The 19,430-nt window shown below is 44.3% G+C and overlaps 1 protein-coding gene across 2 annotated transcripts; it reads right to left on the minus strand.

Annotated features, from left to right (window-relative positions):
• Positions 1–1,155: 1,155 nt before the first annotated feature.
• Positions 1,156–19,398, minus strand: ZNF512 (zinc finger protein 512). Of its 2 annotated transcripts, none has more exons than XM_042877949.1 (14): positions 19,224–19,398; positions 17,422–17,483; positions 16,842–17,050; positions 14,566–14,652; positions 13,401–13,484; positions 12,047–12,171; positions 11,591–11,677; positions 10,681–10,779; positions 9,057–9,224; positions 6,937–7,128; positions 6,313–6,414; positions 5,376–5,438; positions 4,802–4,900; positions 1,156–4,339 (listed from the first exon to the last, which is right to left on the minus strand). In XM_042877949.1, exons 1-14 carry the CDS (start codon positions 19,236–19,238, stop codon positions 4,043–4,045), a joined length of 1,689 nt encoding a protein of 562 aa, XP_042733883.1. In that variant the 5' UTR covers positions 19,239–19,398; the 3' UTR covers positions 1,156–4,042. The 2 variants fall into 2 exon arrangements, with proteins under 2 accessions (XP_042733883.1, XP_042733875.1); XM_042877941.1 differs by having other exon boundaries at positions 14,566–14,655.
• Positions 19,399–19,430: the final 32 nt, after the last annotated feature.

Genomic DNA, 19,430 nt, shown 5'->3' on the forward strand with positions numbered 1-19,430 from the left:
CAGAGGAGCCACAAAGATGATCAGGGGACTGGAGCACCTCCCCTACAAAGACAGGCTGAGGGAGCTGGGCTGCAGAAAAGAAGGCTGCGGGGTGACTTCATTGCAGCCTTTCAGTACCTAAAGGGAGCCTACAAACAGGAGGGGAATCAACTCTTTGAAAAGGTAGATAACAGCAGGACAAGGGGAAATGGTTTGAAGTTGAGGGAGGGAAGATTGAGGTTGGATGTCAGGCAGAAGTTCTTTACAGAGAGAGTGGTGAGGTGCTGGAACAGCTGCCCAGAGAGGCTGTGGATGCCCCGTCCATCCCTGGAGGTGTTCAAGGCCAGGTTGGATGGGGCCCTGGGCAGCCTGGGCTGCTATGAAATGTGGAGGTTGGTGGCCCTGCCTGTGTCAGGGGGGTTGGAGCTTCATGATCCTTGAGGTCCCTTCCAACCCTGGCCATTCTGTGATTCTGTAGTTTGTTGTCATTCAAACAAAATAGAACAACAAAAAACAAACCCTCCATGTTTTCTCTCCCCCTCTTCAGGACAAGGAGTGAAAGCCAGCACTGTGCCACTATTTAAATGATGGCAAACAGAGCGCTCACAGCTCATCAGTCTGAAGTCTTCTCACCAAACCAACAGCAAAACTGACACTGAACGACATCGTAAGTAAAACCAACCAACGTGGTTTCACACAGAACAGATTTCTGTAAACATTTTTAATTAAATTACAAGTCTGGGTTGGTGAAAGTAACTATTGACACGGTCAGTTTCTGTAAGGCATTGTTCTTGCCCATATGTCATACAAGCATGTGTGCAGTATCTTAAATGCTAGTTACTAAATATTGTAAATAAGGATTTGTTCCAGAGTTTGCCAGAGTCTGCAGCTGTCTGATGTACTTTTAAACAACAATACTAATGAAAATATAAAACAATTACAATGCAAATCTGCAGGGTAAAAAAGCTGATGGAAAATGAAAGCAATGAGAAAGTATACAACAGAGTCACCTCAAAGGGTGGCTCAAGCAAAACCACGCTGAATTACGGCCTGTGCTATGCAGTGAAATGTACTGCAGTGTCGTACAGAGGCAGAGCAGTGGATAGTGTGCCTCCTGGATTGAAACCTTGCAAATGTCTACTCCTAGAAACAAAGGAAATAGGCCCTCCAACCAAATTCCAGAACTGAAAATGATATTTAATAGAGCAGGTTGCAAAGTGAACATAAACAGCATAATGAAACAGTTGTGGGGGTGAAAGAAAGGTAGCTAAGAGCAGAGCAATATCATCATCGCATTCTACGTTAGAAAGACTATTACAGAATACTTCATTTGGTTTCTGTTTCTTGTCTCTGCACTGCTAAATACATAAAACATCAGCAACAATCAGAACAACAACAACAAAAGAAAACTGTTTCGAATGAGACTAGAAAACCTCTTTAGCTCATATAGAAAATTACATGGAGTTATTTCTGATCGAAAAGACGCAGGAAGAACCTTCCCATACTGTAAAGGCTATCTGATTTACTAGGATTGAGCAACAAGATGCAGAAGCTGAAACTGAAAACAATCCCAATGAGAAGTAAGGCACATTGCTTTTGGAGTAATGAATCACAGGAACAACTACTTGGTGACCAGCTGGTCTCTTCTGTCACTTGGTTCACATTGAAACTGACCTCTTGCTAAATATATGCATGCTCAAATTCTATTTGTAACTGCCAGGGCAAATATGCTGGGGTAGTGTTATTGACCTGCAATTGCAGAGGGCTGGGCTAACTGAACCGTTGACAAAGGACTGAACTGTAGACTCACGAGTGCTTAAACAGTACATTTTAGCACGGTAGGCTGTAGTACAACTTTTGTATGTTAATAAGCCTAGATCCACATGACAAATGTGAATTCCTCACTTCCAGTCCCTTCCTTGAGCCTGAATTTTCCCATGCCTCCAAGCAGTATGCTGCATGCATGCTATGTAGCCTGCCTTAGTTCACCTACAGGAGGAAGCAGGTGCCCCTAAACAGATTACACTCCTCAGAAACAGTGCCACCAACTCATCAGCTTGAGCCAAGACAGCAGATGAGCTGCCCTAACACAGAGCTGAGAATGAGGTCATGGACAGACTATTGGATAATGATGTTTTTCTCCACACATCACGTAATGTGGGGGAAATACAATCTTGATGTAAATACAGAATCCAGATGGTCACAAAGAAGTACCCATAGCTAGAAAGCAAGGCTGATTAATGGCTTTAAAGTGACAGCAAACAGGACTATAGACCAAAACCCACTAAGGAAAGCCTCCTCTAATGCAGGGGCTTATCTTGTTGCCCATCAGTAAGGCAGTAAACTTGGTGAAAACACAGTTGTGCAGAGGGCAGCACTGAAGAGGAATGGGGGTGGAAAAACAAATAGCATCAGTAAGCATGCATGACAACCAAGTGAGCAGGCTGGGGTGTGTTGTGCAGGTAGGGATGGTGCCAAGAACACCACACACCAAACGGACAAGAAACCACGTTCTCACACTGGTGACATTTTTATTTTGCCCCTCTGGCTGCAAGCCTTGTACACCCTGCAAGAAGTTCCACACGTTTATACTTTTGATGCAGTACTGCAACCAGAGTGACAACTGGTTTAAAAAAAGCAAACCCAGCAGTGTAACCACTACGCCAATCACAATGGAGCACTGTGTGCTGTCTCACTACTTACTGCTTTGCTTAGTGCAGAGGCAGCTCTCAAGGACAGCCTGGCAGTGCTTCCCAGTACCAGGGCCAATATACTTCTGGTAGTAACACGCATGTATCAATCTGCCTGTTCACCAAGCACTGCAATGGCTTCCCTGTGAACTTAAGCACCAGCTGCCTGTTTTGTTAGCCTAGGAAAATTCACAGGGAAGCAGCATGGAGCCACCTGTCTATTCTCCTGCTAGCAAACCTGCAAGAAAAAGGTCAAGTTTTGCAACTTCCTGGGATACTGGGTCTTTGGATAACGGAGAGAATACATTCTCTGACAGACAGAGTAGCCCTGCCCGTGCTGCTGCTTCGTGCTAGTTTCTGTAATACCTGGTGCATTTCTGGAGCACAAGAAGATATTCCCTATGCCCCAGAATTCATACCAACACGTGACTTAAAAACTAAAAAAAGAAAATTAACCCCCTTCTTTTATTCTTTCCCACGCAGGGAAGCCACTGCTAAAATATCTCATCCACATAGCAGTGGTAGTATTGAAAAGAAATATGTAGTATAACAAAGAAAGAATCTACAGTACTCACTCGCAGAGAAGAGGACACTATGTGAGCATGACAAAGCACAGTGCACTGGGGCAAGGCAGCTCAAGGGGTTCCAGGCTGCAGCATTACCAGTGCTGCAATTGTAGATATGTACCATTCTTGAAGCAAGTTTGTTTCCCAGTTGAGTCTGAAACAAGCTGTCTTCAGAGGGCCTACGCAGGCCATCTTTATTATGTTGTCACTGAGGGTCTCCAAAAGGCCAGTGAATATTTATTCCTCACAGAATGGGAAGAGCTTCTTCATCCATTCAATGCCCAGTTGTGAAAGAATAAACCAGGCAAGCTAACGCCTTTCCATTTTGCACAGCACTGCTTAGTTTGTGTGCATACTGTGCAATCAGCATCTTAAAGTGATCTAAACACTGTGCTAGCCAGCTCCTTACAGAGAGAACTGCTTAAAAAGAACCCTGATCTCACCCATCATCAGAGGAAGATGACAAAACAAGCTACTGTGCTGGAAGTCCTAAACAAGCAACTAATGTGACTCAAACTGAGACTGCAACCAGAGCAAAAACCACAGTGGGTACACTGCTAATCCCCTTGTCTCTCCTAAACCGGGACAGACTGTCTCTGTACCACAGCTTTGGCTCACAGTTTCTCACAACTGACCAGATGCAACAGTTCCAAAACACGCATCACAGAGGGAATGAAGTCACAGTCCCAAAGGCATTCAGTTGCTTGTGTTAATCCTGTGGGTTATGAGGCTGTGGGTTATGAGACTGAAAGAAACAGAGCTTGTAACTGAAAAGATTTAGAATTACTTCTTCCCTTCTCCTAGGGTTTATTTCCGGCCTCGCTTGTGGCTGGATTTTGGAAATTTGTCTCTCTGTGCAACTTGAGGCTCCATTTCCTCACTTCTCTCGCTCTCATTGCGCACTTGCTTTGGACGGCCTCTCTTACTTCTCATTTTCTCAGCTCTGGCACTGGGGAGCTTCTTAGTAGCCAAGGACCCAGTTCTCTTCTTTTTGCCTTGGGTCAAAGGATGTTTCTTCCGTTGCTTCCTCTGCTCTTCTCTTTGGCGGATTTTCATTAGTTTCTCAAAGCTTTTGGTGGTATTTGTGTTCATATCAAACCAGTCCTGGAGGGTTAGAAGGCAACAGGTTGGTACTGGTGGTGGGAACACCACACAAAGGTTAGCAGGACTTACAATGAAAGTTGAATCCATGGGACAAATGTTTGCTGAAACATGAGATCTAGAAAAGCAACTAACAAAGCTCTGCTCTCTGAAGCTCCTCATCAGGTGTCTCTATCTCAGAACAGTCAGATCTGATTTAGCAATTGGCTGCCTAAAGGCAGAGAAAATGGTGAAAAACTAAACTGAACAGCAACCACCCAAGACAAGACCTGTGACATGACACAGCATTTGTTCCCCAGACCAACACATAAGAATGTTTAAGCGACCAAATGCCACTTGAGCTCAAGGCTCCACTGCCAGCAGCAAGCAAGGAAAAAGCAAAATAGGTTAGGTGGTTAGGCATTGCCTTCCCAAGACCATTCCCCACAAACTAAGGCTTGAGGACTTCAATTCTGCTTGCCTTACCTCAGCATGTGCAGAGTTGATATGGTACTTGACTCCACTCTCTGAAATGAATTCTTTCTCACACAGGAGACACTTATATTTGCCAGCCACAAAATCTCCCTGGCACCAAAACAAAGAAATATATCACCAATTGCTCCCAAGGAGGCTGATACACCCATATAATGCACTTCTGTCTTGTATAGATGTAACCTCGCAGTAAGAAATAGAATCTCTTATTCATACCAGACAATGCTTTAACTGTACAGGAACACTGACATGATAGACCAGCTACATCCACAAAGCATAGAACAACCCTGTGAGATTCAGGAAGATCTCTAGTGCTGTACCTGTAAAAAAATGCTCTTGCATTTTGGGGTCTAAAGGTAGGACTGCAGCTTCACTAAAATGCATACCATTAAGATGCTCCCTCCTTCCTTCAAACGGTGTTTACAGTGGCAACCCCAGTGGCACAGAGAAGCACTCAAATTGTGAGAAATTCTGATTAGGAGATGGCAGGACAGTGAGTTGAACAAAGATAAATCAGATGGACAGGCAGGATATTGGTATGAAAGTGAGTACAAGGAATGCTACCAACCAGGGTGCATGTGCCGAGGTGAGATTTGAGTCCTGAGAGAGTGCCGTATGCAGATTCACAACCCTGAAATGGCAAAAAATGTCTGTGTCAGCAAAACTTCCCTTAGAAATCACTTCTTCCCAGGTAAGAGAGTCTTATTATCTGGAACACAATACCCAAAGGTATAAGACAGGAAGAGGAAGGGAGATATCAAGTCGTAGAGAGCCAGAAAGCTTCTTGTAAAGACCTTCACAGGGGATTTAAGATTTCAGTGAGTTACAATCACCCTGAGTAAGATCATAGATTTGTTTTTAATGAAGCACATGTCACAAGAGAGCGACACTACAACTTCTCCTGCCCTGACCTTGTATCTAGTGGCACAGAGCTGAATTGCTGCATGTAACATCATGGTCCCACTTAAAAGGCAGCTTTAAGGCCTACCCCATGTGGAGCTGCAGGCGTTGGTCTCAGGATACTAGATTATTCTCAGCTGACAGCTCAGAACCTGAAACAGGAGGTTAAGTGCAAGGCATGCTTCTGGGTTACTGCTTGGTGAAGTAGCACAGCTGCTTTCTGGGGGTAAATGAACTAAGACTGTGATTCTTATAGCTGGTAATGACATGAGCCTGAAAACTGAGGAGAGCGCTGTGAGTGGGACAGGGAGGGGGAAGTCTTTGTCTCTGTATCCAAATCCTTGGCACTCCACATCATATGCATCACTATGACAGCTTCCTCCAGTGGGGCCTGACAGCTGTCTAATTCTTCAGAGCTAATAGCTTTCAGAGGACAAACGCATCCCCAGAGGGATCAAACAGGGTCTTAGCTACAATGAACCACCACAGAAATGGAGCAGAATTTCTCTCCTGCAGAGACAGAAACTGCAGTTTCAAGGCTGTGGAAAGCTGTTGGCTCATACAGACCTGAAATCAGCCCCCTTTGAGTCTTTAGAAAGAATTACCTGATTTGGACAGTGGACTCTTCGGTACATCTTTATTTCTGTTTTCCATTTGCACAGCACATCTTGACTAAACGTGGGCAGTCCAGGACGGGTGTATTTCAGCTGAGATAAAGAGGTGGAATTGAAAGCTGAAAGCAAAGCTAGCTACACAATGTGACAAACACATCCCTTACCTCTCCCTGTTTTTGTGATGTGGTAGAAAGTGAAACAGCACTTCTAATAGCCAAACTCTCAATAAACAACCTTCTCCCACCCATCTACAAACACAACTGAATCTGGAAACCCCCTTAAATAATAGAATTCTAACTTGTGATCAATGTGCTGCCTATAACTGCTTTCGTACTTGAGACTACTGGAAATTAAAGTACTATTGCTGTTGTAGCTGTAAAGCCATTACAGCCTGCCTGAATAAAATACTTACACCACAGTAACTGCTAATGTAGTCATAGCTTAATCTACGATCAGAGAGAGTGAAAAACTTCATCTCTTCCACAAGATATCATTTCCTCAGTATTAAATTCCAAGGGCCAGTAAATACTGGAAGCACTGGGAAGATAGCACTACCAGACTCATTTGATAGGGAGAAAGATTCAAACACTGTATAGCATTTTTAAGGTCTTGTACCTTCCTATCATCTGGAATCAAGTCCTGTGGCACTCTTCTCTTGGGCCACTCTTTGGCCAGCTCTTCTCCAGCCAGCTCATGGAGATAGTAGATTGCCACCTTTGCAGATCTCCTTTGAACTCTACCTGTACTACTTTGCTCCCGTTTTGCATCTTTCAGGCTCTCTGTTCTTTCTTCATGGAGAAAGGTAACCTACAACGAAGGTTAAGAAAAAAAATAAAGAAGGGAAAAAAACAAAGCCTCCTCAACAATTCCTAGTTCAGCTACACTAAATACTGTGAATAAATGCTCAGCCAAACGCCTCACAGAAATGCTGCAGCAGCTGTGGTTCACCGACAGAAATGCATCCCACTAGCTACCAAGACAAATCCCCAGATGTACCCAATGACACAGCAGTAGGGCTCATGCAGAGGGTTTCACACAGCCACCATCTTGAAAGGATACCACACCTTTCACTGTAAAAGCCACATGGACAACAAGAATAGTGTTGCTTGTTCTGTTCACAGAATCACAGAATGGCCAGGGTTGGAAGGGACCTCAAGGATCATGAAGCTCCAACCCCCTGCCACATGCAGGGCCACCAACCTCCCCATTTCATACCAGCCCAGGCTGCCCAGGACCCCATCCAACCTGGCCTTGGACACCTCCAGGGATGGATAGGGCATCCACAGCCTCTCTGGGCAGCTGTTCCAGCACCTCACCACTCTCTCTGTAAAGAACTTCCACTGTTATCCAACCTAAATCTTCCCTTCGTCAACTTCAAACCATTTCCCCTTGTCCTTCCATTATCTGCCCTTTCAAAGAGTTGATTTGATTGAGTTGATTGAGTTGAGTTGATACAAACAGCCTCCTGTTTGTAGGCTCCCTTTAGGTACTGAAAGGCTGCACCCTGCAGCCTTCTTTTCTCCAGGCTGAACAAGCCCAGCTCCCTCAGCCTGTCTTTTGTAGGGGAGGTGCTCCAGTCCCCTGATCATCTCTGTGGCTCCTCTGCACCCTCTCCAACAGCTCCCTGTCTTTCTTGTACTGGGGGCTCCAGACCTGGACACAGTACTCCAGATGGGGCCTCATAAGAGCAGAGTAGATGGGGACAATCATTTTCCTGTCCCTGTTGGCCACCCCTGTTCCAGTGATGACTCTTAGAAGAGCAAACAACAACACAACAGGAAGCTCCATAAGGTTACACGTGTATCGTTTTTGGCTGGGACAGACTTAATTTTCTTCACAGCAGCTTGTAGGTACTCTGTCTATCAGAACAGCAGTTCTGATAAGACACCACTGTTTTGGCTATTGCTGAACAGTGCTTATAGAGCAGCAAGGCCTTTTCTGTTTCTCATGCTAACCCAGCAGTAAGTAGGCTGGGGGTGCACAGGAAGCTGGAGGGAACACAGCCAGGGCAGCTGACCCTAACTGACCAAAGTGATGTTCTGTACTGCATGACATCATGCTCAGCAATTAAGGAGAGGAAGAAGGGGTGATTGTTAAGAGTGGTGGCATTTGTCTTCTCAAGTAATTGCTACAAATGATGAAGCTCTGCTTTCCTGGAAATGGCTAAACACCTGCCTACTGATGGGAAGTAGTGAATGAATTCTATATTTGGTTTCACTTCTGTACACAGCTATTGCTTTCATAGAATTGTTTGAGTAGCAAGGGACCTTCAAAGGTCATCTAATCCAACTCCTCCTGCAACAAACAGGGGCACCTACCCTTGATTGGGTGCTCAGAGCCACATCCAGCCTGACCTTGAAAGTCTCCAAGGACAGGGCATTCACTACATCTCTGGGCACCTGCTCCAGTGCCTTACCACCCTCACTGTAGAAGACTTTTTCCTTATATCCAACCTAAATCTACCCTTTTCAAGCTTGAAGACATTTCCCCTTGTTCTATCACCACAGCCCCTGCTAAAGAGTCTGTCCCTTCTTTCCCATAGCTCCCCTTTACACACTGACAGGCTGCTCTCAGGTCACCTCACAGCCTTCTCCATGCTGCACAGTGCAGCTCTCTCAGCCTGTCTTCATAGGAGAGGTGTTCCATCCCCTGGGTCATTTTTGTGGCCCTTCTCTGGACATGCTGGCCTGAAACATCACATCCCTGCTCTGATAACTACAGCAATCAGCACTTACCGGCCCATGCTTAGCTCGGAGGTGGTATACAAGTCCTGCCTTTGATCTGTATGCTTTTTCACAATGATGGCACTTCATTGCCATTTTCTCCAGCTCAGAAGCAGTCTTCCCACATTTTTTAATGTGATACAGGTATCCCATTATGCTAGTGAAGCTGCCTGTGCAGCCCTGTCAAGGTGGAAGAAAAACACGTGGATCAAATGCTCTCCAAGTGATTATAAGAGCACTGCTGATACCAGCTTTTCTGACAATCAAACAGTGATCTTTAATCTCTAACTAGACAAAATGTGGCATAAAGAGCTGACTGCAACTGGGAGAAATTGCTTCTAAGAACTTCTCTGTGGGAAGCGTGGAACAGAAAATTTCAGTACAAGGAGTAAAGAAAGAAGACAGTGAAGAAGGATGCACAAAACCAAGATTTTGAGATACAAATGGAGGATGTGGGCAGAGAAAGAGCCCACATTGGGTTGGGTGGTTGAAATGTCTAGAAGGCAGCATTATGGAAATCCTAAATAAAGCTTTTAGGAGTTCCTAGAATACAGATCACATCTCAAACTGCAGAGGAAGGCAATAAACTCCAACAGTTCGTGCAGACATCACTTACATCTTTACAGCTATTACAAACAACTAAGGAAGGAAAGAAGTACACATTAATACAATACTTTTGGTGCACACAGGAAAGAAATCAATATCCTTCTAATCCCCCATTGAAGACATCAACACCAAATACTCAAGGACCTCTAAATGACCTTTCTGAAGCCCAGGGCTTGGACCAGATGATCTAAGGAGAACCCTTCCAACCTTAACAACTGCATTATTCCATCAACAGTCTGCAGTACTGTTGTAAGGTAAGTTGCTATCCTTTAACTTCCTCCTCCCTGACATCCTCAACTGAAAGCACTTACCACAGAATGGCTTGGGTTGGAAGGGATCCAAAAGCCCATTCAGTTCTAAACCTCCTGCCATGTGCTGGTTGCCACCCACCAAATCAGGCTGCCCAGGGCCTCATCCAACCTGGCCATGGACACCTCCAGGGATGGGGCATGAACAGCTTGTCTGGTTATTTCTTAAAAAGGCAGAAGCTTGCTGCCTTTTTAAGAAAGTTCAGTCATAGCTTTGCTCAATCTATGTTTACACAATCAGTCTAAAGAAGCCATTTGAAAAAAATTAGGAAATCAAAAATAAAGCCTCTATTTTCATAATCAGCCTAGTAATCCTCTCTTTCAGAGTGCAAATGGGGATCAGACAGTAAGCAAAGCTGATCAGTTTTCTGGTACAGGCAAGAGAATGTCACCTAACGCTTCCAATTAATTCCACTAGCATTCATTGGTCTCCTGTTTATTCAGTTCAGAGGTTCCCATCAAGCATTTTAAAATTTGTTCCCTAAGCTCAGTGCTTCATAATTGTTTAGAGAAAATTCTCCATGCCTCCTACTGATTTCCTGGTAACACAGCATTCCTTCCAAGCCTCTCAAGAGACTATCCTGTCTTTAAAGCATAGCTAGGATATAGAAACAGTCATCTTTTACCAGCACCAAAAGCACATCCAGCAGAACTTTCACAGTGTTACGTGTTCATGCATCTGCTGCTGTTCAACTTAGAATGATTAAGACAATGCAGCTCACCTGCCTTGTACACTTCAGCTTTCCCATACGCTTCAGAACCTTCCGCAGGCGGTCCCTCTCAAGCTGCTCATCCAATTCTCCTCCTTCCTTCACAACTGGCTAAAAAACAGCACAAGGATGAAAGACAAATGCAGGATGCTCAGCACTGTGATTTTACAGAGATGGATTTAATACAGTGACCCCCTCTATATCCCAGAAAAACTGAACTGCCTTTAAAGGGAGTGAACTGCCTGAAAACCACTTTGCAGGTAGCTGTGATTGAACAAGGACTTGACAGCATGTAGTTTCAAACTATAGCTGCTGGGATGGATGTGGGTGTGTATTTCTTTGCTCCCCTCCTGCCTGTGGAAAGCACTAACTCACCTTTACCCTACATCTTTAACATTTACTGTTGAATCACAACTGTGATGTATTTTTCCAAATACTATCCAAACTTCTCAAAGAAAAAAAGTTCTAATGCTTCACAGTGACACCAGCAGACATTACCTTCTCTACAGCAATAGCAAAGAGGACAAACAGACTGCAGCATTTGTATCTTTACAGCAAGTAGGCAAGAACAAAACGGCTTTTTCCATTTTTGTTTTTTTACCTTTGAACTTGTAAAGAACTAAAATCTGCCATGAATATAGAAAAACAGCTACTTTCAACCAAAGGACTGAAAAATGCAGTCTGAGGAACAATGAAGCATAAAATTGGTCTGCTGTTTTAAAGAAGCAGCACCTCTACCATCTCTGCTAACCTACTACTGCTTTCCAGATCTGCATCCTTAAAATCACGAGTATACAGATGAAATGAGATTTGAGAAGCTACACTTGATAGAAACCACAGTATTCTCTTTCTGTGTGTATCAGGGAAGGATTAAAAGACCATCTGCCCTGTAAGACTTTCAGACGTAGAGTAACTGTGTTACCTGACTGTTGTGGTCTGCCATGACGTGGTATTTCATTCCTCCTAAAGACTTCAGCTGTTTCCCACAGTGATGACATGCAAATGTTTCCTACAAATAAATAAGGACACCTTGTGTGTAACTGCAAATTAACCAAAGCAGTGGGAAAGTTTCTGGGAGAAAGGAGCACAAGAGCAGAATGCTGTACTTAGGCCTGGAAATTGTCCATTAAAAATAAAATACATTTTATGGAGAGTACAATTTAGGAAGCAATGAAATAGGTGTACTTGCAGTCACTACACCAAAACTCCAGCGACAGACTGAGCTGGAAGCACCACCTGCAGCCTCTACAGATAAAAGTCTCTTGCTCAGAGACGTGGTAATGAGACAAAAATGGTTTTAACTGCAACACAAATCCATGTGCAGGCACATCTATCAGTAAGCTGAAGGGAATACAGAAAACATCTCCCTTGTTCTCACCTGCCTGCAATTTGCCATGTGTTTCTTCAGTCCTTCTACAGTCTTTCTCACCACAGCCCGGCAGGTAGGACAAGTAACTCGGCCTTTGTCCTGGATTTCCAAAGACCACTGCTCTTCTATGCTACCTGTCAAAAGGAAGGAATTGCAATCAAACTGGAAATACAGAATCTTTCTTTCCCATCAATGTGCACAATGTATGCCCAGAGGAAATGAATCACATGCCACCAAACTCGTGTCCTACTCCAGGAGTTTCAGCTCATTACTGGCTTTAAATGCATCATGAGACAAGGCACACATCACACCTTTAGGAAGATGATTTGATAAGAGCACTCAACACTGCCTTCTTTTTGTGAGAAGAGTTTTAGCTGTTCAACAGAGATTTTTCCTTCATTCATTTTCATTACAGAATTACTTTAGCATGCACTTTTGGCAAAACACAAAAACAAAACACTTTAACAAAAGTGGTGACAGACGTGACTGAACAGTTTTTGGGACAAAGTCCATGGTTCAATTCTACCAAACGAATTTTAAGAGCTTCACTTATGTCAGACAGTGATTTTGGCACCAAAAGTGAAAAGAGCTGCACCACTACGCCAATCCTCTCAACCCTACAGCTGGGGAAAAGCATCCTGTGAGGCGTGGTTTTCAGTGCCTGGCCACTTTTGAAATGCAAAGGAGAAGCTCTATCCACAAGGATTATAAATTACTGATATGATTTCTGGGAAGAAAGTGGCTTAAAAGCCACCTGCTTTGATCCTTACCATAAAAATATCTCATTACAAAAATAGGCTTCTCTCTTTGCCCAGTCATAACAGGAAGGGCTTGTCCCTCCTTGAGTAGTCAGCAGAAAAGTCAATGAATCAAACAGCACTTGCTAGAGTAATTGGTAAGTGCTGTGATCTACAGATAGCAAGCCAATGCTGAATCAAGGCTACAATGCTAATTTTCCAGCACAGACTGCTTAGGCCTCTGGCTATCAGGTAACCAGAAGAGATGTGACAGCAAGTTTGACAGTTTTTTCCTCCAAATATATTCCACTAGGTAAAAAAGTATACATATTCCTATGAGCTTTACACTGAAACTATTTTAACAGGCTTTTACCTAACTGAAATGATCCCTCCTTCACTGTCCCATTATACACTATTTTTCAGGTTAAAGCCCATGAAACCACAGAGAGCATGCTGTCCCTTCACCGCTGCTCTGCAGTGCTCCAACAAGACAGCAGCCACTCACCAGTGAAAGACAAAACGGAAACATCAGAGAGACAGCTGCTGCTCAGAGCGAACTCGCAGCATCACAACTGTCTCTTACCTGCTCTGTGAACAATTCTGAGCAACTGCTCCTCCCTCCTTACCTGTGCCATAGGTTGCTGGCTCCTTCCGAACATGGTGGCTTTTTGCTTTGGAGTTTTGCTGCGCTCCTGATTGCCGCTTTTTTCCTGTTGTAAAGCCAAGACTTAATTCTGTGAGCCTCGTTACACAAAAAGCAGAGCTTGCCTAGCATGCTGCTAGTCAGCCTACAGCCTCAAGACTCATTCAGAAACATCCCATTTTACTTTTTTAAAAGAACTTAAAGATGATCATCTCTCCTCTTTCTCAAAATCCACATTCGCTTGCAGCTGCAGGCATTAGTGTCATCCACACATTTACAATCTATGGCTGCTCGTATGCAAAGCTCATAGGATGGGAACTCTATACACCAAAGCATATCATCAGTTCACAGTACAGATAAGGCAATTTAATGACTTGCTAGCAACAAAACAGTCAGCCCCATTTCTTCATTTGATTTACATGTTTCCTGAACTGCTTGCTGGAAACAGTACTTTGAGAGAGACCCTGCAGCAGAGTGAAAAAAGTTATGTCATGCCTGAAAGTCTACACTCCTGCTCAAACATCTCAGGATAGCATCTGCTTTCATCTCACATCAGATCTTACACTCTCTAGGAGTGTGCTAAGAGGGTTCACAGGACAGAATCACAGAATACCTTGTGTTAGAAGAGAGCCAGCAGGATCACTGATTTCACCTGGCTCCACCTAAGGTTTGATTTCTGGATTGTTCTGTGCCTGAAACTCTTGTCCAAATACTTGAACTCCAGCAGCTCAAGGTCCATTCCACACTCACTACCCTTTGGTGCAGAACCTCTTCCTAACTCCTATATGACCTTCCTTTGATGCAACCTCATTTCCACCACATAACTCAGCAATCTCCAGACATATACAAGTAATCTGCCTGATTATTTAGTTCAGAATGTTTTGGGAAACTAAAATGAACTTGACCAGATTGTTCTTACTCTATTTCCTTTTTCCCTCCCTCTGCTCAACTTCAAGAGAGACTGAAATGAGAATAATCACCCACCCACCATAAAAAAACAAACAAACAAACAAAAACCAACACTATTCAGCAGCATCCTACAAGACACACAGAATCAGAAATAGACATGGAGGACAACATTTGGGCAGAAAGGAAGTCTGAAGTACCTGTATGCCTGTAACTAGAAATAAAAAGTTATTTAATATTACCAGAAATCTTCTGCTTCTTCTTGGGAGCGTCTTTAAGATCTTCACCTTCCCTGTGCTCAGATTTCCTCTTGCCTTTCAAAAGCACTTCTGCTAACAAGCAAGAAAAGAAACGCTTCAGTCTTATTAAACTCAGCCTGCAGAACAGCAGCTGTTTGCTACCTCAGTTTCTCCTCATACTTGTAAAGAAAAAAGTGGTTTTTGTGAGGGCCCTGGACACCAGTGAGGTAATTACACAGCTTTATGACCCACTCACATTAGGAACTCCATGGTCTGCAATCCTCCAGTACAGAAGACATGGAAAGAGCAGTGCAATGGCATGGCTTGGGGAAGCTGTAGTGTTTAGAAGAGAGCTAGAAGTTGCTAGGTTATGTCATAAAAAGCTCATCTGCACACACAAAGAGGAGCACAGAGAGACAATGAAAGGTGGGAAAACGTGGATAATGCTCTACCTATCCTCACTGTTTGAAGGCTCATCAAAGACCCAGAAAGCTGCCAGCATTTACACCTCCTTATGTACTCAGAATAGTGTCTTATGACACTCCATGAGTGCAGAGAAGTAGGCAAACTAGGCATTCAATGAAACAGATACCTTCTTCCTGTGATACCCATCAATCTCACCTTTTAGGTACAAGATTCAAGGTGAATCAATGGGAATTGCTCCCTGGAGCATGCTTTGGAATGGGAAGTGTGTTGAATTGGTGGTGTCTTGTTAATGCCTGGGGTTATGGGATACATGGAATGCAGGCAAAGGCCATTTAAGTATTACACAAGACACTAAAGGCAAGGAAAGGGAGGGAATGAGGTGGTTTGGGGAAGAACACGTGGGAAAACAGAGGGCAAGGCCACTTGCTTGTAAACAAGCAGTTGGTCAGCACACAAGTTTGCTCATACCTATGAATGAACGAGTGTAGTATCTGCGTGCAGGACTCTATATTTTGTGGACCCATGTCCATGGGTGACTGCAGGGAGGCTTAAGTGCCAGCCACTTCAGCAATACAGGTCATAGTGGCCAGTGTGTCTGTGGTGCCACCACCTGGAATGAGTCTGTGAGTGTGACTGCATGCAACTGCCAACTGGACTACTGGGTGAGAAGGGGAAGAAAACTGGGAGCCAGGTGTACGTATGTGTGTGTGGTAAGGCAGAAGAACAAGTGGAAACTGGCAACCAGAGGGAGGAGGGGAGTTCCAGCCAACTCCCCTGAGAATATGCAAGTCTGAGCACGTCTGAAAGGAGGTGCACAGCAGCACCTGGAGTGGCTCTGCAGGCACAAGGCACTGTATGTCCTTGTGCCAGCAATAGGGAAGACCAGGATCCAGAGGCCAGTGCCTAATTCAGCTACAGGAGGGATTCACACTGCACATGTATGTACAGACACAGATACATATGTCTGATATATGTGTATATACACCTTTTTATTTCTCACTAACATACCTCCGTGCTCATCAGCCAGAGAGGGAAATGGGATGGATGCCATCAGTGCTGCCTGTGTGAGTGCTGGGCACATCCATTGCAGTTGATCTGTATGGCTGGCTGTGTATACATGTATTGAATACACATGTTTGCACTCATGGGAAATATGCTCAGTCTTGCTACTGGTTGGACTTATGGACATGAAACTGCAGCAACTGCACCTTTATCAAGTTAATATTTGGTCCTCCCTGCAACAGGAAGGTTGCAATTCCAATTTAGTGAGAAGAGGAAAAAGCATTAAAGAAAGAAGAGCCACACAAAAAGTTTGAAAAATGATTCTGAAGCCAGGAGTCCTGAGTGCCCCTAAAACAACATAAGACCCCATCCACTCCAAGTAAGGAAATCATAAATGACAGTAGAGAGAAAACAAGTTATAAAAACATTCAATCCCCCCCACACCAAAAATCTAACAACCACAAAAGCCATGTCTAAACCAGAATGCTGCACACTGATTTGCTTCTGTACCTTTTGAGCATTGCTTGGTTCTATTATTCAAGTTATTACTGTGTAATGCTGAAACGATTGGCAGATGCCCTACACACTCCTTCAGATAAAACTGACTTCACTCATAGAATCACTAATTTTAACAGAAAGTCACCTAAAAGGAACTGCATAACACCAGAAAATTTACATCTACACTTCTGCAGTGGAGGAAGTTTAAGCATCCTCACATATCAGCATCACTATCAAGCTTGTAATCTGCGGTTGAACTGCACCACATCTTTCAGAAATCACCCAGTCCCTCCATCTCTCATGAGAGAACAGAAAAGGAAAAAGTTTTGCACTGAGCCAAGTGTGATGAATACCTTTCTCATCCGAAGATTTGTTCACATTGTTCTTTATGCCCCTCATTTCCAGCCAGTAAGCCGGCCGACGAATGGTCCGCTTGCTTCTGGACTCTGCTCTTCCATTCACTGCACTCTTCTGTGAGCCAGAAGAGATGTTGCTGGCTGTCTCATTATAATTACTGTTCAATCCCAGGGGAGTAGTTTCCATCTCCTCAAATTGTTTAGTCCTGGAAAACATCAATTTGAAATCTCACTATGAGTTCTATGAACTGGCAGATGCCAGCAGTATATTATTAGTATTCAATATATCTGTAAGAGTTTGACATTAGTAAGCTACCTGGGAGCATCAGTAAAAAGATATTTATCCTACCTCAGCATTTCAATGAAAGGAGCAATCACAAGTTCATCACAGTGTAAAAATAAACACTTCTCTATAAGCCATCAGGGGCCAGTGTAGATCTCACCTGAGATTCCATCAAACAAGCAAAAATCATTACAGCTCTTAACATTTAGACTACTACATAAAAGTCAGCTGCAGTTTTTCAACAGGAATCTTAATTTTGGCCCTCAGTCAAAGTCTACACAAAATATTACATACTTTTTGTTTTCCAGAGACTTTGGCCTCTTGCCCTTCTGTCCATGATGCGCAGCGCTGGTAGCCTAACAAAGCAGAACAGTTCACATCAGCAGTATAATTTCTCTTCTTCTTTCCAGTCAAGCACAATCACCTGCACTTTGAGGATGAGCACACCATTCTTTGAATAGGAAAAAAACATCTTTTGCAACAAGGAAGCTGTTCTGTAACACGGAACCCTTTCACTTCCAGCTAAAATAGAACTCCAATCAGAATAGCCACAAGCCCCTCTCCCCTTCCCATACGAAATGCAATCCTCCTTGCACTGGGGCATAATGCAGTTTGTCTTTAATTCAGTGGTACCTGCTTTCTGCCCATACCTTACCACATGGCGACAAGTAAGATTGTCATCTACTGACTTTTCTATGGTGCCTTTTCCCATAATAATTCTTGCATTTTCCAAGCCAAGAATGCTGTCTCTATACTCTTTTGAGTTCTTTTTTTCATTCTTCATCTCAATTATTTTGTCACTCTCCACAAGTTGCTCAACTATTTCCTTTAACTTTTTGTTTTGTCATTTATCACTTGCTACTTCTTATGTTCCTACTAAGACATGCAATCTAACAGACACCACTGACATTTGCAAGTCAGTATAAACAACTAATTTGCTGTACTTTGTTCCTGGTATGTAGACAACCATATCATAGAATCACAGAATGGCCTGGGTTGCAAAGTCCCACAGTGCTCATCCAGTTCCAACCCCCTGCTGTGTGCAGGGTCACCAACCAGCAGACCAGGCTGCCCAGAGCCACATCCAGCCTGGCCTTGAATGCCTGCAGGGATGGGGCATCCACAGCCTCCTTGGGCAACCTGTTCCAGTGCCTCACCACCCTCTGGGTGAAAAACTTCACCCTAAGAACTTCCAACTTCACCATGTATAGGAGCAGACAATAGTTTACTCTTCCCTCTTCTTCTCTAGTTGAGGATTTGCGTTTGCATTACTTTGATAAGAGTTTACATGCTGCTAGTAGCATATACAAGAGTATATGGGAAACTTTATGTCAGAAAGGTGGAGGAACCTCAGTGTGATCAGCAGCTGGAAAAAAAATCAGGCCATCTAAGTGTGATGTTATAATGATAAAATGAATGAGCACAGTTTGCTGTAATCATCTGCCCTGATCCATCATGAGAAGAACGTCCATGACTGACAAACACAGCACATGTTTGGCTATTTTTAGCACTACTAAGCTTTGTAAAATAATCCAAAATCAGTATGAAGAATTTAAGTCATCGTAAATGATCTGAAGCAACAAGAGATGTGCTGATGAACTGGTTCCACAGATACTAAGAAGCAGTCAGTGGAAACAGCAACTGCCCTATGCCCCTTGTCTCCATTCCCACGGGGAATGGGCCCTGGGGCAGGCCCAGCATCCTTCTAGACTCACAGAATCACTAAAGTCGGAACAGACCTCTGCGGTAATCAAGTCCAAGCGTCAGTTTGCCCCCACCCAGCCCACGTCCCTCAGTGCCACACCTCCACAGCTTTGGAACACCTCCAGGTTCGGTGATACCGCCACTCTCTGTTCAGCTGTGCCAATACCTGGCCACTCTTTCAGAAAGGAAACATTTCCTAACACCCAACCCGAACCTCTCCCGGCACAGCTAAAGGCCATCACCTCACGTCCTATCGCCGTTAGCCGGCTGACTCTCGAGACGAGGAAGAGACCCGAAATACCGAGATCCGTTCCCCCTCCCCCCCCCCCCCCCACTCCTCCCACACTACAGCGGGGCCGCACAACTCCAGATCGCCTCCGCCAGGCACTCACCGCACTGCCCGGCATAGCGACGCCACCGCAGAGCCCCACGCACGGCCCTCCGCTCCCTTCCGGTCACCTCCAACCGTCTCCTGCCAGCAGCTGCCAGCTCCCAGGCCGCGGGGGCGCCGCCAAGTTCTCCACGCGGTCCCGGCCGGTGGCGAAACGACCCTCGAGAGCGCGCGGCTCCAGGCCGGAAGTTGCAGGCCACATCCCGGA

Source organism: Lagopus leucura, unplaced genomic scaffold (assembly GCF_019238085.1).
Source record: "Lagopus leucura isolate 7727_CA_CO unplaced genomic scaffold, USGS_WTPT01 Super-Scaffold_73, whole genome shotgun sequence".
NCBI lineage: Eukaryota > Metazoa > Chordata > Aves > Galliformes > Phasianidae > Lagopus > Lagopus leucura.

What these genes read in the sequence shown, in the direction of transcription:
- ZNF512 (XM_042877941.1), bottom strand. An exon ending in AGCTGAAGTGTACAAGGCAG is followed by an intron (nt 9,225 to 10,680) that starts GTGAGCTGCATT and finishes CCACCTTGACAG; the next exon opens with GGCTGCACAGGCAGCTTCAC. An exon ending in GAGTCCACTGTCCAAATCAG is followed by an intron (nt 5,439 to 6,312) that starts GTAATTCTTTCT and finishes TTGCCATTTCAG; the next exon opens with GGTTGTGAATCTGCATACGG.